The 21,159-nt window shown below is 44.7% G+C and overlaps 1 protein-coding gene across 1 annotated transcript; it reads right to left on the bottom strand.

The window, feature by feature from the left end:
• Positions 1-1,784: 1,784 nt before the first annotated feature.
• Positions 1,785-19,887, bottom strand: LOC134653605 (V-type proton ATPase catalytic subunit A). Its single transcript, XM_063509003.1, has 14 exons — positions 19,787-19,887; positions 17,832-17,935; positions 16,338-16,450; positions 15,690-15,917; positions 15,036-15,173; positions 14,424-14,575; positions 13,716-13,840; positions 13,045-13,191; positions 10,860-11,075; positions 9,007-9,166; positions 5,798-5,867; positions 4,945-5,081; positions 4,420-4,609; positions 1,785-1,900 (listed from the first exon to the last, which is right to left on the bottom strand). The coding sequence occupies exons 2-14, from the start codon at positions 17,914-17,916 to the stop codon at positions 1,808-1,810; spliced, it is 1,854 nt and encodes a 617-aa protein (XP_063365073.1). The 5' UTR covers positions 17,917-17,935; positions 19,787-19,887; the 3' UTR covers positions 1,785-1,807.
• Positions 19,888-21,159: the final 1,272 nt, after the last annotated feature.

Raw genomic sequence — 21,159 nt, forward strand, 5'->3', positions numbered from 1 at the left:
CTCACAGCAGACCAACCACCTATAATAAGGGCGTACGCTAGCTGGCGCTGTTTCACGGAGCGGGTGCCATTGAAGCAGGTAAGGCCAAGCGAGCACTATGTTTTAAATTTTTGCGACATGATTTTAGACTCGCGCTGTAATACATATTTTCTGTCGTATATGCGTGCACTTACATATAAGCACCTACACCTACCTACCGTAGCATTTCTACGACAAAATTATCGACAATAAATCGTAGTGCGTGCTTGGCCTCAAATCCGACGCACGCTCCGCGTCAGCAAAGAGAATAGAGTGTATAGTTTCAAAATCTCTTTGGCGAGTTTCATTCAGCCCGCCACCCGCGCCATCTAGCGGACGCCCTAAAAGGTCACCACCTAGGTTATTGTGGTTAGAGCATGGTTAGGGTTGGTTAGGGTTTTCTCACAGACTTGTCATTTTCGCGCTCGCGCTGGTTTTCTATAGGGGTTTGATTTTGATTCGTTCGCTTTACCCAGTGATTTCGGCTTGGGACTTTTGGATAACAACGAATGGCGATGAAAGCTCAATAAAAACAACTTCATTAATATTTAATATATTTATTATTTATAATAACTCTCGTCTCCTCTCAACACTGAACGTCACAGAGCCGAAACAGCAAGAATCTCGAGCACATCGTTAATATTTGTACAACTGGAACCGACTTAATACTGAACACAGACTGCCGTCACGTACACCGGCGAGCTGAAGCGTTAACACGATTTTGATTAACTCTAAATAGGTATAACGTGGAATGCAAGAGGATTTCATCGATACATTGATTTCGAAAATTCACACAAAATATCATCGGGCAAATAATTCACAGTTAGTGTATATAAATAGTGTATTTTATTTTAATAATAACAATTTAACTAATCAACCGAAGGTGCGACGCACCGAGTGGGAACAATATTTACAATGGACGCGGCCCAACAGCTTTAAATAAGTAATACATGTACTTAACGACCTACGCACTCTCTACATAGACAATAAGGGCGACAATCCGTGGCGTGGCGTCAACTATCCGGAGACGTTCGTGCAGTATCATTCAAGTGCTAACATTAAAAACTACAAGCGGATAAAACTGTTGGGCCTTTAACTCTTTGAACGCTTTACGTCATCAATTAAAAACGTTGGCGTTAAACTTCACGGTTACTCAACAGCGTACGCCATAACACTTAAATGTATTAATGGCGCCGGGCGCGACTAGTTACGACGCCTCTAGCGTGTTCTAGGCGGTCAAAAGGTTAAACATGTATAATAGCAGGTAACTGCAGCAGTAATGGGACAGGCGACGCCACGCACGGATGGAACATGAACAGAGCGCCTACCGCGAACGACGTTCGACGTGTTTCCTCTCTGTCGCACTTGTAAATTCGTACGTAAGTGTGACAGGGAGGTAACAGTCGAACGTGGTTCGCGGTAGGCCCTCAGGGCCACGGTGGTGGAGGCCGGGCCTGCGTGTGGGTGGTCTAGTCCGCCAGGTGGAGGCCGGGCCCGCGCGTGGGTGGTCTAGTCCGCCAGGTGGAGGCCGTGCCCGCGCGTGGGTGGTCTAGTCCGCCAGGTGGAGGCCGGGCCCGCGCGTGGGTGGTCTAGTCCGCCAGGTGGAGGCCGGGCCCGCGCGTGGGTGGTCTAGTCCGCCAGGTGGAGGCCGGGCCCGCGCGTGGGTGGTCTAGTCCGCCAGGTGGAGGCCGGGCCCGCGCGTGGGTGGTCTAGTCCGCCAGGTGGAGGCCGGGCCCGCGCGTGGGTGGTCTAGTCCGCCAGGTGGAGGCCGGGCCCGCGCGTGGGTGGTCTAGTCCTCCAGGTTGCGGAAGGCGGCGGCCATGTCCTCGAGCAGCTGGTCGAAGTCCGCCTTGATCTTAGCCTCGCCTTCTTTCACGGGGTCCTGCCACCGAAACGTTGCATTCATATTATTTATTCCATGAGACTTGGATGTTGCCTTACGATACAAATACTCTTTATTGCACACCTCAATAAAAGAAGACGATACAAATAAAACAGAAATACAAACAGAGGTAAACAACGGGCGGTCTTATCGCTAAAAAGCGATCTCTTCCAGACGACCTTTGGGTAGCGGAAATTAATAAATTTACATTATGCCTTAATAAGTATAGTGTGGCTATTTTGTACATATCTAGATATAAATAAAAGGGATGATCGTCGGCAACTCCACCGACAAGAGCTGGGGCCGTCTAGTTGCTGAACTTGAGCTTGGCCAGCATCAGCAACTATCCAAACTGTCAAAAGCTAATATTTTTTTTATTCTGGTCGTGAATAAAACTATTTATATGACAACAATTTTGCCTATCAGATTATTAGTGTGACTTGTTCGCTGTGATTAGTTCGTTTTGGCGGGTTCAATTTAGAAGACACCACAGAAAGGACTCTCTGCACTGAAACGTAGGCACATAATGGCAGGTTTAAGAAAACTCACTAATCCAAAAATCATTATCAGCCCTTGTTGGAGAAATCCTACATTTAGTAGGTCTTTAAACTCTTTATCATAATGACTAGCAAGGTTCGTGTCTAGAAGCATTTTTCTTTTAGACTACTGGTGGGTGTCGCGAAGCATATTATGGTAAGTAAAGTGACCTTGAACTTCATGGAGGAGAGCTGGTAGAGGATGGGCCCCATGGCGTCGCGGATGGTGTTCCACGTGACCTTGTTGTCGGACTGCGCGGTGGCCTCCACGGCGTGTCGCGACATGTCGTACACCGCGATCATGTTCTCATGTATGACTGACCTTGAACTTCATGGAGGAGAGCTGGTAGAGGATGGGCCCCATGGCGTCGCGGATGGTGTTCCACGTGACCTTGTTGTCGGACTGCGCGGTGGCCTCCACGGCGTGTCGCGACATGTCGTACACCGCGATCATGTTCTCATGTATGACTGACCTTGAACTTCATGGAGGAGAGCTGGTAGAGGATGGGCCCCATGGCGTCGCGGATGGTGTTCCACGTGACCTTGTTGTCGGACTGCGCGGTGGCCTCCACGGCGTGTCGCGACATGTCGTACACCGCGATCATGTTCTCATGTATGACTGACCTTGAACTTCATGGAGGAGAGCTGGTAGAGGATGGGCCCCATGGCGTCGCGGATGGTGTTCCACGTGACCTTGTTGTCGGACTGCGCGGTGGCCTCCACGGCGTGTCGCGACATGTCGTACACCGCGATCATGTTCTCATGTATGACTGACCTTGAACTTCATGGAGGAGAGCTGGTAGAGGATGGGCCCCATGGCGTCGCGGATGGTGTTCCACGTGACCTTGTTGTCGGACTGCGCGGTGGCCTCCACGGCGTGTCGCGACATGTCGTACACCGCGATCATGTTCTCATGTATGACTGACCTTGAACTTCATGGAGGAGAGCTGGTAGAGGATGGGCCCCATGGCGTCGCGGATGGTGTTCCACGTGACCTTGTTGTCGGACTGCGCGGTGGCCTCCACGGCGTGTCGCGACATGTCGTACACCGCGATCATGTTCTCATGTATGACTGACCTTGAACTTCATGGAGGAGAGCTGGTAGAGGATGGGCCCCATGGCGTCGCGGATGGTGTTCCACGTGACCTTGTTGTCGGACTGCGCGGTGGCCTCCACGGCGTGTCGCGACATGTCGTACACCGCGATCATGTTCTCATGTATGACTGACCTTGAACTTCATGGAGGAGAGCTGGTAGAGGATGGGCCCCATGGCGTCGCGGATGGTGTTCCACGTGACCTTGTTGTCGGACTGCGCGGTGGCCTCCACGGCGTGTCGCGACATGTCGTACACCGCGATCATGTTCTCATGTATGACTGACCTTGAACTTCATGGAGGAGAGCTGGTAGAGGATGGGCCCCATGGCGTCGCGGATGGTGTTCCACGTGACCTTGTTGTCGGACTGCGCGGTGGCCTCCACGGCGTGTCGCGACATGTCGTACACCGCGATCATGTTCTCATGTATGACTGACCTTGAACTTCATGGAGGAGAGCTGGTAGAGGATGGGCCCCATGGCGTCGCGGATGGTGTTCCACGTGACCTTGTTGTCGGACTGCGCGGTGGCCTCCACGGCGTGTCGCGACATGTCGTACACCGCGATCATGTTCTCATGTATGACTGACCTTGAACTTCATGGAGGAGAGCTGGTAGAGGATGGGCCCCATGGCGTCGCGGATGGTGTTCCACGTGACCTTGTTGTCGGACTGCGCGGTGGCCTCCACGGCGTGTCGCGACATGTCGTACACCGCGATCATGTTCTCATGTATGACTGACCTTGAACTTCATGGAGGAGAGCTGGTAGAGGATGGGCCCCATGGCGTCGCGGATGGTGTTCCACGTGACCTTGTTGTCGGACTGCGCGGTGGCCTCCACGGCGTGTCGCGACATGTCGTACACCGCGATCATGTTCTCATGTATGACTGACCTTGAACTTCATGGAGGAGAGCTGGTAGAGGATGGGCCCCATGGCGTCGCGGATGGTGTTCCACGTGACCTTGTTGTCGGACTGCGCGGTGGCCTCCACGGCGTGTCGCGACATGTCGTAGAACGCGATCATGTTCTTCAGCATGCCCACCGTCTTGTAGAACGGGCAGAAGCGATCGTAGGCCGAGTAACTGTCGAGTAGATTAAACGTACCCTCATTAATAATAATCAAGGACCTATATAAAAAAATATTTGATATGTAGACAAAGTTAACCTTAAATGGTAGTAAATTCTGTTTCATTTATGATATAAGTAAATGTGATCGTAAAATCGTATTACGCCAAATATGATGAAACAAAATCTGAGACGTACTCCGTCTCAGATTTTTCGACACAATTTTTCTTGTAATTTTATACTGCTTAAGAACGGTAAAAATAAATTATTTTCTCCGTGACCACTTTCACGTAAAATGTGGTGAGATTAGAGTGTACAGACAGACACACTTGGCGCACTAGGGCCTGTGTACCTGTTCTGCTGCAGGAAGTCGTCCTTGAGCAGCTTGGCGACCTCGAGCGTGATCTTGTCGGTCTCGGCCAGCGACGCCTTGCCCACCAGCTGCACGATCTCCGACAGATCTTCTTCCTCCTGGAGGATCTCCTTCACCTGTCATGTTTCAAATGGTCACTTATTAAGTTCAAAAATAAAATACGACATTGTCAGTGTCCGACAATCCGACCTCTAGACTGAGCTTAGGCCGATTCTTTCGTGAAACCGATGCTGCCAAAAATACGGGGGTGCGGGGGGACGAGGTGAGCGAATCCCGTGCCGTGATTGGTCCGTTCGGAGACACGGACCGATCGCGGCACGGGATCGACTCGAAGATGGAGTAACGCTACCGTATGTGTGGCAGAGGGGGTAGCGCGACTATGCTATGTCTAGAGGTTGGATTGTCTGTGGTGGTAGATTATCGACACAAAATGTTTTTCCAACCCTCGGTCAGTGTGGGAGGTGAATATGTACGTCATACTGGACGACTTGTATTTTATTTTTTAACAAGCAGAAACGTCTGCGAACGATGCTATTAAGCTTAGAATAAATTTAAAAGTGGAAAAATTACTGTCTTGGGTGAGACTTGAACTCACGGCCTCTGGATCGATACTCCAGCGCTCTGCCATCTGAGCCACCAAGACCTCATCCATAGCCAGCAAATCTTTCCACCATATTATGGGTCAAGGGGACCGTAGCGACATCTACTTGTATTTTGAATTAAATCGCGACAAAATGAAAGATTTCGGCAACTTTCAGAGGCAGAATATTATTTAAAGTTAATATTTGTAAAGTTTAAAAACGGCCTGGCTACTTTTTATATGAGTGGTCACCTTGGTCCTGAGCGGCACGAAGTCGGCGTAGTTCTTGTCGTAGAAGTCGTCGAGAGCGCGCATGTACTTGCTGCGAACAAAACGTCAATTGATATTGTTGACGATATTTTGTTTTATAAAACTTGCATGATTTTAATAAACTAGATAACATCTAGGAACCTTTTGAATAGTCGTTAGTGAGAATAACGTCGCAGTCATTAAAACGACATGTACAAATGTAGTGCATAATTATTTAATTATTTTCCATCGTATTTTCACGATAACGTACAAACGTGTCTTAATTGCTATTTCAGTCAGTCTCGGTACAAAAAGTACTGAGGTTGACTGAAGTAGGATGACCTTTCCGAGAAAACACGATGGAAAATAATTATGCACTACATCTGTATCACAATTTATTTGAGATAGACTGAGCGCAAGCATATAGGCTTCTATCTATGTACTGTATATTTCATTGGCAATGATCATTTCTAATAACCAGATGAGCGAAGCGATGTCTTAGCTTAGAGCATATTTCATAACTTTCATAAGGTAGCGAACTAATATAACCTGTAGTAAGAGATGAGCCAGTTGATGGAGGGGAAGTGCTTCCTCTGGGCGAGCTTCTTGTCGAGACCCCAGAACACCTGGACAATGCCCAGGGTGGCGGCGGTCACAGGGTCCGAGAAGTCAACTAATACGGTACCTGTAGGAGATGAGCCAGTTGATGGAGGGGAAGTGCTTCCTCTGGGCGAGCTTCTTGTCGAGACCCCAGAACACCTGGACAATGCCCAGGGTGGCGGCGGTCACAGGGTCCGAGAAGTCAACTAATACGGTACCTGTAGGAGATGAGCCAGTTGATGGAGGGGAAGTGCTTCCTCTGGGCGAGCTTCTTGTCGAGACCCCAGAACACCTGGACAATGCCCAGGGTGGCGGCGGTCACAGGGTCCGAGAAGTCAACTAATACGGTACCTGTAGGAGATGAGCCAGTTGATGGAGGGGAAGTGCTTCCTCTGGGCGAGCTTCTTGTCGAGACCCCAGAACACCTGGACAATGCCCAGGGTGGCGGCGGTCACGGGGTCCGAGAAGTCAACTAATACGGTACCTGTAGGAGATGAGCCAGTTGATGGAGGGGAAGTGCTTCCTCTGGGCGAGCTTCTTGTCGAGACCCCAGAACACCTGGACAATGCCCAGGGTGGCGGCGGTCACAGGGTCCGAGAAGTCAACTAATACGGTACCTGTAGGAGATGAGCCAGTTGATGGAGGGGAAGTGCTTCCTCTGGGCGAGCTTCTTGTCGAGACCCCAGAACACCTGGACAATGCCCAGGGTGGCGGCGGTCACAGGGTCCGAGAAGTCAACTAATACGGTACCTGTAGGAGATGAGCCAGTTGATGGAGGGGAAGTGCTTCCTCTGGGCGAGCTTCTTGTCGAGACCCCAGAACACCTGGACAATGCCCAGGGTGGCGGCGGTCACAGGGTCCGAGAAGTCAACTAATACGGTACCTGTAGGAGATGAGCCAGTTGATGGAGGGGAAGTGCTTCCTCTGGGCGAGCTTCTTGTCGAGACCCCAGAACACCTGGACAATGCCCAGGGTGGCGGCGGTCACAGGGTCCGAGAAGTCAACTAATACGGTACCTGTAGGAGATGAGCCAGTTGATGGAGGGGAAGTGCTTCCTCTGGGCGAGCTTCTTGTCGAGACCCCAGAACACCTGGACAATGCCCAGGGTGGCGGCGGTCACAGGGTCCGAGAAGTCAACTAATACGGTACCTGTAGGAGATGAGCCAGTTGATGGAGGGGAAGTGCTTCCTCTGGGCGAGCTTCTTGTCGAGACCCCAGAACACCTGGACAATGCCCAGGGTGGCGGCGGTCACAGGGTCCGAGAAGTCAACTAATACGGTACCTGTAGGAGATGAGCCAGTTGATGGAGGGGAAGTGCTTCCTCTGGGCGAGCTTCTTGTCGAGACCCCAGAACACCTGGACAATGCCCAGGGTGGCGGCGGTCACAGGGTCCGAGAAGTCAACTAATACGGTACCTGTAGGAGATGAGCCAGTTGATGGAGGGGAAGTGCTTCCTCTGGGCGAGCTTCTTGTCGAGACCCCAGAACACCTGGACAATGCCCAGGGTGGCGGCGGTCACAGGGTCCGAGAAGTCAACTAATACGGTACCTGTAGGAGATGAGCCAGTTGATGGAGGGGAAGTGCTTCCTCTGGGCGAGCTTCTTGTCGAGACCCCAGAACACCTGGACAATGCCCAGGGTGGCGGCGGTCACAGGGTCCGAGAAGTCAACTAATACGGTACCTGTAGGAGATGAGCCAGTTGATGGAGGGGAAGTGCTTCCTCTGGGCGAGCTTCTTGTCGAGACCCCAGAACACCTGGACAATGCCCAGGGTGGCGGCGGTCACAGGGTCCGAGAAGTCAACTAATACGGTACCTGTAGGAGATGAGCCAGTTGATGGAGGGGAAGTGCTTCCTCTGGGCGAGCTTCTTGTCGAGACCCCAGAACACCTGGACAATGCCCAGGGTGGCGGCGGTCACAGGGTCCGAGAAGTCAACTAATACGGTACCTGTAGGAGATGAGCCAGTTGATGGAGGGGAAGTGCTTCCTCTGGGCGAGCTTCTTGTCGAGACCCCAGAACACCTGGACAATGCCCAGGGTGGCGGCGGTCACAGGGTCCGAGAAGTCAACTAATACGGTACCTGTAGGAGATGAGCCAGTTGATGGAGGGGAAGTGCTTCCTCTGGGCGAGCTTCTTGTCGAGACCCCAGAACACCTGGACAATGCCCAGGGTGGCGGCGGTCACAGGGTCCGAGAAGTCAACTAATACGGTACCTGTAGGAGATGAGCCAGTTGATGGAGGGGAAGTGCTTCCTCTGGGCGAGCTTCTTGTCGAGACCCCAGAACACCTGGACAATGCCCAGGGTGGCGGCGGTCACAGGGTCCGAGAAGTCAACTAATACGGTACCTGTAGGAGATGAGCCAGTTGATGGAGGGGAAGTGCTTCCTCTGGGCGAGCTTCTTGTCGAGACCCCAGAACACCTGGACAATGCCCAGGGTGGCGGCGGTCACAGGGTCCGAGAAGTCAACTAATACGGTACCTGTAGGAGATGAGCCAGTTGATGGAGGGGAAGTGCTTCCTCTGGGCGAGCTTCTTGTCGAGACCCCAGAACACCTGGACAATGCCCAGGGTGGCGGCGGTCACAGGGTCCGAGAAGTCAACTAATACGGTACCTGTAGGAGATGAGCCAGTTGATGGAGGGGAAGTGCTTCCTCTGGGCGAGCTTCTTGTCGAGACCCCAGAACACCTGGACAATGCCCAGGGTGGCGGCGGTCACGGGGTCCGAGAAGTCACCGCCGGGCGGCGACACGGCGCCGACGATGGACACGGAACCTGGAAGGGGGTAAAGGTGATCGATCTGCATCTGCTAAGGAAACCGCTAACGTACTTCATTCGATTTGATATACTTTCTGATCAGACATTTTTACATGTTAGATAATAATTCAGTAGCATTAAAATATACAGAAAGTAGGAAGACTTATACAAAGTGCGATCGATTATCATACGCGCCACGCCATGAGGTATCACCGACATAGTGCAGCGTCCATCAAAGACTAGTCGTAGAACAGGACAACGTGCTTACGGATCGCCTATAGCATGGTGTGGAATATGACATATGACGCAACGGCTTACCCTCCCCATCGGGGTCGCCCGAGCACTTGACGCGACCGTCGCGTTCATAGAAGGCCAGACGGCCAGGTCGCCAGACTACCGAAGACCTGACGCGGAGCCTGGGTCCAACGGGACAAAGTGTCGAGCATCGAAGACAAGTCGTATAACAGGGCAAAGCGTTTCCGGATTAGGGTTTGCTCCCGGGAAATACCGGTACCGAAATGACCGGGAATTCCCGGGATTTAGAGCCAAGCAAAGAACCGGGATTTCAAAATTAAAATCCCGGTACTCCCGGGATTTTCGGGACTATAATTTCCGGTACAATATTTGACTGCTTTCTGTTACTTAGCATGAAATATCATGTTTTATAAAGAAAATAAATATATTTTATCAATCTAAGGCTGATGGTAATACTTTTACGGCTGACCACTACATTAAAATAAATTAAAAAAAAAGTCAATGGGTTTGACAATGCCGACAATATAAAATTGCATAATTTGATACTTTAAGGCAGCGGTCGGCAACCTTTTACCAGCCAAGGGCCACATAGTAGTTAACGAAGTTGACGCGGGCCGCACTTTGTTAATATTTATGACGTTATCTGACATTGTCGTTTGTCAATATTACATACAAAATAGCCAGGGAGGCTCGCGGGCCGCAAGTGGCAGGTTCACGGGACGCGGGTTGCCGACCGCTGCTTTAAGGGCATAAATGTTTGTACGATAAATAATTTTATACGAACAATTAGTTATTTCATATTTGTATAGGTACTAACTAGACGCAAAAATAGAGACAATTTTGTAATTAATAAAATACTACTTTTAATTCAATTTCAAACACTTATAAGAAACTCACTTATGATAATGATATTTTAAATGAATTAATAATTCTGGCTGAATAATTTCTTGATTTGTCGTATTGATAGTTCTGTTATTATATGTTCGAAGGTCCACAGCCCATTTTGAACGCATGCGAAAATTATAATTTTTTTTATCCTTTTTCACAAAACGTCTTACATATTTTAAAAAAGTAATGATATTACTGAGCCACAATTCAGTTTTTGCCAATCAACAAAGATAGTAAAAATATCATGTAGTTTAGGAAAAAAAAAACAAATTATATTAATGATTGTGTGACTTAAAGACACATATTATGGTACAAAAGAAGTGTGTACCTTCACTGTGCTACTTTTTTATTGTTTTAAGAAAGATTCGTGGTCGTTTTACGCTTTTTTTACTGAAAATTGATGTGAAAACTGATTTTTGAAGGCAGTCCCGAAAGTACCGAAAATACCGGGAAATCCCGGTTCCATTTTTGCCCGGTACCGAAAATCCCGGTTCTTTTAAACAGTACCGGTTCTGCAATCCCTATTCCGGATCACCCATACAATGGTGTGAAATAGAATATGACTCACCCTCTCTGTCGGGGTTGCCCAAGCACTTGACGCGACCGGCGCGTTCGTAGAAGGAGGCCAGCCGGGCGCCCAGGTAGGCGGGGTAGCCGGAGTCGGCCGGCATCTCGGCCAGGCGGCCCGAGATCTCGCGCAGCGCCTCCGCCCAGCGGGACGTGGAGTCCGCCATCATGGACACGTTGTAGCCCATGTCGCGGAAGTACTCGGACAGGGTGATACCTGGCCAAAACCAGATCATCAAATATAGGGATGCCGTTTAGCAAAAATGTGTTACCCCCACATTCATTCTGCAATAAAATGTCAACTCTGAACGTAATTTTTTTGAGTTGACATCTTATTGTTAAATTAGTGTAAGTTAACACATTATTGTTAATCAGCGTCACTACATAGTATAAAACAAAGTCGCTTCCCGCCGCCTGTCTGTATGTATGCTTAGATCTTTAACTACGCAACGGATTTTGATGCGATTTTTTTAATCGATAGTGATTCAAGAGGAAGGTTTATGTATAATTTGTTAACCCGGGGCAGGTCGCTAGTTCTTTATAATTTGACGCACAGAAAATAACCCGTTTTAGGAAAGTTCCCAATAACGGCAACATAAAGTTTAGATAATATCGACATTAAATGTAAAAGGACACTACAGAAACTTCAGTAACGCACTGTACAAATATGTTAACATCTTATACTCAGATTTACAGATTTACACATCAAAGTAACTTAAAAAAAAACATACGATCTAAAGTAACTAATGATACAAGAAACCTTAAAAACTACCTTATACTTAGATAAATAGATACATTCTTTTTCTACTCCCGTACTTTTATTTGTCATTTAAAGAGTCGTGCACACACACACACCTTTAAAACCCTACCTTATAGCTGTCAAGACAAGTCTTTAGTCTATTCCCAAAAAAAGCATTTGTGCATACACGCAGTATCTTTTTGGCACTTTTTCGATACTTCGTGTAATGACCACTTAAAATAGTATTTTATGCAACCGTTGTTTAAGATAGGTCAAAAAAGGCGAATGGCGTGAGTAACAATTTGAGGCGAAGCCGAAAATTGTTAATAAAGACGCCACAAGTATTTTTGGACTCAGTTAAAAAACGTTGCATACAATACTTTTTCTACGTTCAAGCACTTTGAAATAAAATTGTAAATTTAACAAATATTTTTAATTCAAGAAGTAGCATAAATGTAGAGTACGGGCGGGAAAAGAATGAATGAATGAATGCAATTTAAAAAAAAACATGTCTATGGTTCACTTATTTGTCAGATTATCATGGTTATTACACGAAGTATCGTAAAATCGCCAAAAAGATACTGCGTGTATGCACAAATTCTTTTTTGGGGAATAGACTAAAGACTTGTCTTGACAACTATAAGGTAGGGTTTTAAAGGTGTGTGCACGACCCTTTAAATGACAAATAAAAGTACGGGAGTAGAAAAAGTATTGAATGAAATACATTGTTGACAACCTTAAATTAAATGTCATCTCTGACAAATAAGTGAACCATAGACATGTTTTTTAATTTCATTCATTCTTTTTCCGCCCGTACCCTCCATTTTTGCTACTTCTTGAATGAAAAATATTTGTTAAATTTACAATTCTATTTCAAAGTAAGTGCTTGGTCGTAGAAAAAGTATTGTATGCAACGTTGTTTAACTGAGTCAAAAATACTCGTGGCGTCTTTTTTAACAATTTTCGGCTTCGCTTCAAATTGTTACTCACGCCACTCGCCTTTTTTGACCTCTCTTAAACAACGGTTGCATAAAATACTATTATTCATACCCACAGCATAAATGGCATAGACCTTAATTTCCTACTTATAGGAACATGAAGCGAAAGAGTAGAGTTCATGTTCAACATTGTTTGTTGCTTCTGTTAATTAAGAAGTTAAAACCGATATTTTATTTTGAAAATCGCTTTGCTCTTTAATTGACGAATCGGTGGTGGTATATTATTCCCACCTTTAGTTGCGCGGTACCGAAAACTCCCTTTAAGAGCGGCAGAGCGGTGCTGGGAAACCCGCAACACTATCGCTCGCGAGGCTCTCATTTGGTGATTGATGACTGATGAATTCTACTTTTTGAAAACCAAAGGAGTTTCTTATAGGGATAAGATGGCTGCTTGGATTGAACACTATTGAATAGTATCGAAGAGTAGGCTAGCGATAATGATCTCTTACCAGTGTAGATGGACGCCTCACGGGCAGCCACGGGCATGTTGGAGGTGTTGGCGACGAGCGCGGTACGCTTCATGATGGACTCGGTCACACCGTCGATCTCAACGGTCAGCTCGGGGAAGTCACGAAGCACCTCAGACATCTCGTTACCTGGGAACAACGGGAAATAGTGTAAGGTTCTACGAGTCGCGGTAGAAGAAACGGTGCGAGTATGAACTTGGTAACAATAAGAGTTTTATGAATCTAAATTAGAAGAACGAGACTAAGATTAAGGATTTACTAGACTAGTATTTTTGAGTCTAGCATTTTTCGAGCTTTTCTCGTGATATTTCTTATTTTCTAGTCCTATTTATTTATTTTTTAGACTCCATAATCATTTATAAACGTTTTATCTAATAGGTAATTGTAATTGTCGGTATTGAAATAATTTCCATCCGAAACATTGTGAAGACATCACAGCTTCACGGGAAATAATAACGTCGTAAAGCAGGCAGGGGAGATATATTATGGGGCTCCGGGAAGGTCAGCCGCCTGTACGTCGGCGGAGGGACTAAATCACCCAAGAACGTAGAACAAAAAGCACTTTCGGTTATTTTCTCCCGGCAAAGATATCGGTTAGCCGGCTCACAGTCCACTATTATTTATTAGTCCGGAGGATGTTTCAGAATACGCACCACGCTCCCCGCAGCCCACGTAGACGATGACGTCGGAGTTGGAGTACTTGGACAGCGCCTGCGAGATGACTGTCTTGCCGCAGCCGAAGGCCCCGGGGATGGCGGTGGTGCCGCCCTGCACGCACCTACGCACAGAACGGGTTTATGTCTGACTCGCGGTCGGTTGGGTGTCACTAATCAACCATATTTACAATAATTACAGTATATTCACACTTGAATTACAATTTATCAGATTTTTTTCTATAGATGCTAGCGACTTTAAGATGTACTAGAATACGAATTACATAATCCTAACCGGAATTAATGCTTACGCTTTAAATGTTGACTTACAGCTCGATACTTTCGGATAAAAACTTATTCGATTGGTATATGATACTCCGCCTATACTCTATGATAGACCGCCTGTTGTTACCTGGTTCTATTTTCCGTTAAAATTTCTTTGTAGTTTTACATGCAATACTTACTTACTTCAGCCTTTTACGTTATCGAACCCGACTGGGAATACCTACTTAAAATCGAAAGGGATATAAATACTGCGAAACTTGTTCTATCTAACGACGGACGCTAGGGTAACTGGTGTAGGCGCCGATTTACACCAGACTTGACGTATTCGTACGGGTGACCCGTTGCAACACACTGAACTTGTTCTATACGACGACGGACGCTAGTGACACTAGAGTAGGCCCTGTCCTGTCCCAGACTACGTACGGGAACAGAGAGTCGAGCACACGCTGTCCGGTGAGCAGCGGGTGGTTGGCGGGCTGTTTCTCTGCGCTGGGGCGGGGTTGGCGCACGGGCCACACTTGCAACATGCTGAACTTGTTCTTCTCGCCGTCGAATTCGGTCTCCAGCACGATGTCCTATAAACAAGGTTATGGGGTTGTAACGTAAGCCTTGTGTTTAATAGCTCAATATCTCAGATATCAGATATAGAAATAACAGTTCTATTGGCCTGATTTTGTACCAATTTTGTACTAAAATAACAGATTGGTTGGACAAATCGGAAAAATCGGACTGTCGTTTTAGTATCTAAGATCTAAAATAAAGTATACATATACGTAGTTACAACGTTTACAACTAGTTTTGCCCTTAAATACCAAAACCGATAATTTAATCCTTATTCAGGCTTATATGACAATCGAATGTCAGTTTTAAAATATAGAACACAAATTAATTGAATTATAGTAACGCCTTGGTAAATGTTAAATTCCGAGTTAAGTGCAAAAATGTATCCTTTCATATAAATCTATTTTTAAAAACAGCAACAAATGAATACAAGTCAGTAGTAAGTTAACAGCACGGACAATGGTAGGTACTTACAGTGACTTTGTAGTTGCCCGAGGGCGCGATGTAGGTGACGGTTCCCTTGGCCTTGGGCGGCACGATCATGCGGTGCTTCACCAGCGTGTTCTCGTGCACCACGCCGTACAGGTCTCCGCCGGTGATGTGCGAGCCAACCTGAGAATACATTACTGTATATGCGGTGGGAATAAGAGCTATGATCGAGTGAACAATGAAAGATGAGAGTTTGTGTGGAGTATATTACGAGCTATAATCGAGTCCTATATTACAAGAGTCCACTTAAAGAACCTAACTAAGGACTCGAGAACTATAATTGGGAGTACAAGTCGATGTCGGGGCCGACCTCTATGGACAGTTGATGACCTTCTCCTTAAGAGTTAGTTAGCGGTGCTAACCTCGAAGGTTGTCTCCGTTTGTTAGAAAATTTCTTGAAATATGACAGTGACAGGGCACGTTGACACCGCGGGGGATGTAGATGGATTGCGCCATCTCGTTGATGTCCTTGAGCGGGGAGCCGAGTATGACTGACCTTGACATTGAGGGGGTTGAACTCCCAGCTTATGTCGCGCGACAGACAGGGCACGTTGACACCGCGGGGGATGTAGATGGACCGCGTTGATGTCCTTGAGCGGGCGCTGGACGCCGTCGAAGACGGAGCCGAGTATGACTGACCTTGACATTGAGGGGGTTGAACTCCCAGCTTATGTCGCGCGACAGACAGGGCACGTTGACACCGCGGGGGATGTAGATGGACTGCGTCATCTCGTTGATGTCCTTGAGCGGGCGCTGGATGCCGTCGAAGATGGAGCCGAGGATGCCGGGGCCGAGCTCCACGGACAGAGGCTTGCCGGTGCGGAGCACGGGGTCGCCGACGGTGACACCCGAGGTTTCCTCGTACACCTGGGGAAATAGAAATTATTAATTAGGTTGTTATTTTAATTTCATTCGCTTGGACACTGCAGATTCATACCTTCAGCCTTTTGTTTGTTATATGTTCTTTTTTCTAAAATATATTTTTTTGGTCATAACTCATTGCGCTTATAAATTCTTCGATCTTCTGTAAAATTTTGAGTGAAAGTACACCAAGTTTTCCGGGTAAGATTTCGGTTTTCATGAATCAAGCTCATTATGTTGAACTAAGTACATTCAACGTCAAATAGGTACAAGATAGTGCCGGCAGAAGTAGGCAAATATCTCGGAACTGATCCATATTTCTATGGTAACAAAAGTGTGTTGGGTACGATATAATTGGCCACTAAAACACTACAAGGCAACCAGATAAACACTAAGATGAGTAAGGAGGTGTTTGCAGGTATATACCTGAATGGTGGCCATGTCTCCCTCCAGTCGGATGATCTCTCCCACCAGCTCGTTGTAGCCGACACGCACCAACTCGTACATAGCCGCTCCGGACATCTTCTCCGCCGTTACGACTGATCAACCACGAACATTATACAGATATTCATTATATTCATATACCTACATTCTACATTATATAGTCGGGTAAAAACTTCCTTAATATCCTACAATTTGGATTACTCGTCGTTTCATCTCATGTTCGTAAAATAAACGCTGATGTGGCCTTGAGCGACATCAGCGTTTGGCATCTTTTTCTGCAAGCAATTCTCTTGAAAGTATCTCAACAGCTGATATCAAGCAAATACAAAGCTACAACTGTTCAAGAAAATCACCCTGAGGGCCGAAAGAGATGGATGTTCCTTGGATATGCTTTACTTGTTCAAACGTTTAGCTTGAAGGCACTAGTTTTCGAGACTTAAATCTTATAAGTAAAACAGTGTTACTGAAAGATATTAATATTAATCAATAGTTGGAACTTGGATCATCGTTTACTACTTTCCTTACTTTTAAAGGCTTAGGAAAATTTGTATTAATTCTTTAATCACGTGAATACCTGCACACAAGACTCGTAATCTTTTCTTTAGAAATACAACAAAAACTAAATGTTATGTTATGAATATTTTTATTATTATCAAAACTCAAAACAGGTCTGCTAAACTAATTAAGTAGCATTCGTCGCAATATTACGTAACATGCGAGACGTGGACGACGTGGTGCACTGTTAACTGCCCATTGGTAACCTTTAATATCAAAGACACAAGTTCCAGGTCTACCCATAGCGTGTTGCTGGTAGTACAGTCTCGTCTGTCCAAACATAATTAGGGCATTGCGTCTGTTGTGATGACGTCATCCAATGTCGGTAAAGGATCCACAGAGTTTACAGCCTGAACTTATTAACTACTGAACAACGCTCTTCAACAAATAGTGTACCTTATTGCAATAAGATAAGGGTTAATATTACTGGACTTGTGTCAAGGACAACAAAAACGGGTCGCTTTATAGTAAAATTTCTATACAAAGTGACCCGGGGTGGGAGGAGGCCACCCAAACTGCCCAGGACCGGAGTAAGTGGAAGGAAAAGATTCGAGCCCTACACCCCAGCAGTGGGTAACAGGATGGAAAGAAGACAAATAGGTATTTTTAAAAGTAAAAAGCCATTTAGAAAATTAACAACAGAACAGAATATACGATCGATTAGGAATAATAAATGAATAACAAATAAATATTTTATATTACACAGACTATGTAGGTATTTAGCACTACAGCAAATACCTAGCAAAATTGTTTTCACAATTTTTATTTACAGATGATGTTAAAATTTTGTGACGAGTTGTGTGAAGAGGCCTTGGGGGTTCCTCTTATCTCTTATCACATGAGGTTTTTCAACCCCCTCCCTACCCTGAACATGTGACGTAATGAATGGCTGAACCGTAAGAGTAAGACAAGGCTACCCACCAGGCCCGGAGACGGCGAACACGTAACCGAACTGGTCCTCATTCTCTTCATTGGCAATCATCCTCAGATTGGCCCGCGCCGCCATTTTGAATTTATATTCTTATCTGCGAAAATAAAAAAATTACGTCAAGTTTGCTCCCAGAAAAACTTGCGTACAGTCTCCAGCAGTCTGGAGTGGCTGACTATCTTGATAGTTGAGGTTTTGTTGAGATTGTTAACCCCTTGATTGCTCAAATATGTATATCTAATGGCAACTGTACAGAATAGATGGTAATTTGCTGAAGTTTTTTCTCTCAATGATATTTAATATTAGTAATATAATGGTGGTTAAAACAGCGTTATTAAATGTCAATAGTCGTAACAATCCTGTTCATATTATACTAAGCCATTTCCAAGACTACCATTGTCCGTTAAGTACCCTGTCACTTTGTGTGGCAAACTCCCGAAGCGCAGATATTAATGAATTTACATAATACTACAATTCTGACAACTCTAACACTGTGACTGCAACCTGAAGGGCTGGTAGCTAGGAATACCTCAAAATATGTTCAATCAAAGTGGAGGCAGGCAACTGTCACAGATCAGATGATTCTTATCAGCTGATTACTTCACTATCCATCATTGTCAATTCTGAATATCTTTACTTGAGTCAAATTTTAACCCTTTAAACTTTAAAGGACCAGATTTTAAGATACCTATCCTTGATTCAAGCCTCATTGCTACTTCAAAATTATGCAAGAATAAATACAAAGAGTTAATTTAAAAATAATAAATTTTGCCTTACAATATTGAATGTCCCTACAAAAAGTTAAATTAATTTATGAAAAAATAATGTTTATTTATTTGTTTGTAGGAAACCAGTCATCATAGTTATTTTGCAACATTTTTGGAAAAAGTTCCTGTACATGGGCAAACAAAACCTTTCCATTACCAAAACCAGATATTTAACAAGTTTTAAATTGACGGTCAAGATCAGCGCTTGATAGATTACAGATTGGAGAGAAACAGGAATTACTCATACTGCCGATGTTAACATAAAAAAATCTTTAATTTTAAATAAATACAAAATATATACTATAAAAAGATATACTACAAAAAATTATATTTTAATATTCATAGTACTTAGTTTAGTCTCCTTCAATAGCTGAAATAAAGAGAGCCATCATGTGATCTCAATATGATAAAATACCAGAAAAATTCATTACAAGAACCACATCATTATGTAGATCTATGTGATCACATTTATGTACAGAATATTAAAGGTAGGTATATTTAACACCTACTTTGAAAGTTAAAAGGTAGTTCATTATTGCCCGCAAAATCTAAAATAGTTCAAACTACATATATTTGAACTTGATACAGGGGTAACTTAACTCTGAATTTTAGTAGGTATACAAATAATAAAGCAAATGTATTTTTTTCATTTTATTTCATTCTACAAGAATCTAATAAGACAATCAAGTGCTTTCTTATTTGAATTTATAAGACTGTATAACAATTTTGTGAATAAAAGAACGTTGCACAATTAATTGCTTGGATTAATTTGTTATCTCAAAAATTGGGGGATCAAATTATAAGAAAACTTGTCACCGCAATGTTAGTGTAGTGTAGGGTGTGCTAGGGTTGGTAATGGTGTACCACAAATTGATCACATGATGGGCGTTAATTATTAAATTGCACTTCATCCACGTACCTCAGCTCTAACCAATAAATGTGATGATCAAGGAAATTATTGATTACATTAAGAGACGAAGTAAAATTATGACGACGTACCAAAATTCAGCAATCAGTCACTTTACACAGGCCTAGCAAAATTCTGTCAATGGCAGAGTTGTAAATAGGCTTACCGATTTTCAGGACGTTACCTAAATATCCACAATGAATAACACAAGCACGACTAAAAACAAACCTTGCAAGACCACAAATTCGATGTTAAATAATTAAATGAGACTCACAAGACGATAAAGATGGAAAAGTCGGGCCGAGAATGGAGGAGAACTACAACTTATCACAAGACCAATGATAAAAGTAAAGTCAGCTGACCTATCTTCTCTATGGTTGGAAGTCTATGGTCCAGGTCGTCATTTCATTGATTTTTTTTGCGTTTAGTTCAGCTATCTACTGAAATGTTGAACTTGCAACGCATTTTAGTAAAATTTTACAATAATATTTAATGACTAAAGTACAATACATCTATTCAGATTACAAAAATCAAATTTAAATTATGTAAGATTTTTTACTATGGTAATATAACAAAGCAACGACCATGAAACACAACTTTGATTGCCAGTATGTTAAAAAATAGAATTCCCCCTAAACAGGGAATTCTAGGTTAATTAGGAAAGCCGACCAGACGACCGAAAAATGTTGTAAAAACTAAAAACCACTATATCTATCGACAATAATAGTATTTTATGCAACCGTTGTTTAAGAGAGGCCAAAAAAGGCGAGTGGCGTGAGTATCAATTTGAGACGAAGCCGAAAATTGTTAACAAAGACGCCACGAGTATTTTTTGACTCAGTTAAACAACGTTGCATACAATACTTTTTCTACGATCAAGCACTTACTTTGAAATAAATTTGTTAACAAATATTTTTCATGTCATCTAGGTGGACTTGAGCACAGAATAAATAATAGTACTAAACTAAGTACAAAAGACTCACTCTCTAACAAAACGCGTCTGTTACGATCAGCACAGAGGGCCTACCGCGAACCACGTTCGACGTATTGCCTCCTTGTCACACTTACGTACGAATTCACAAGTGCGACAGAGAGGCAACACGTCGAACGTGGTTCGCGGTAGGCCCTCAGATATGGCCGCTAGGTGGCGACAGCGCCACGCGCGGCTTATGGCTTTCCCCAAAATTGGGGCCGAACGGATGTACTTTTAGCTACCTGTAGCAAAGCGACGAAATCGCGGAGTGAGACACGCCTGACTTGAGTGAATCATGAGTGAATGAATGAATTAATGAAATTAAAAAACATGTCTATGGTTCATTTATTTGTCAGTGATGGCATTTTAAATAAGGTTGGCAACAATTTATTTCATACAATATTTTTTAAGTGGTCATTACACGAAGTATCGAAAAAGTGCCAAAAAGATACTGCGTGTATGCAGTGCACAAATGATTTTTTGGGGAATAGACTAAAGCAGTGGTTCCTAACCTGGGGGTAATTACCCCCGTGGGGGTAAAACTGGTATTTTACGGGGGTAATAAGCTAACCTAATATAACAATACAACAAACGTACACGTTTTATTTTTTATTAGTTTTATTACCATTGGGAGGAGGGATAAAATCAGGTTCCCTAGTTAGTCATAGCATAGG

This window comes from Cydia amplana, chromosome 13 (genome assembly GCF_948474715.1).
Source record: "Cydia amplana chromosome 13, ilCydAmpl1.1, whole genome shotgun sequence".
Lineage (NCBI taxonomy): Eukaryota > Metazoa > Arthropoda > Insecta > Lepidoptera > Tortricidae > Cydia > Cydia amplana.

Coding starts and splice junctions, on each gene's coding strand:
- LOC134653605 (XM_063509003.1), bottom strand. CDS start 17,916: ATGGCGGCGCGGGCCAATCTGAGGATGATTGCCAATGAAGAGAATGAG. Junction 16,451..17,831: donor GTTCGCCGTCTCCGGGCCTG/GTGGGTAGCCTT, acceptor GTGGTTGATCAG/TCGTAACGGCGGAGAAGATG. Junction 13,192..13,715: donor CGTGGGCTGCGGGGAGCGTG/GTGCGTATTCTG, acceptor CGTTGTTCCCAG/GTAACGAGATGTCTGAGGTG.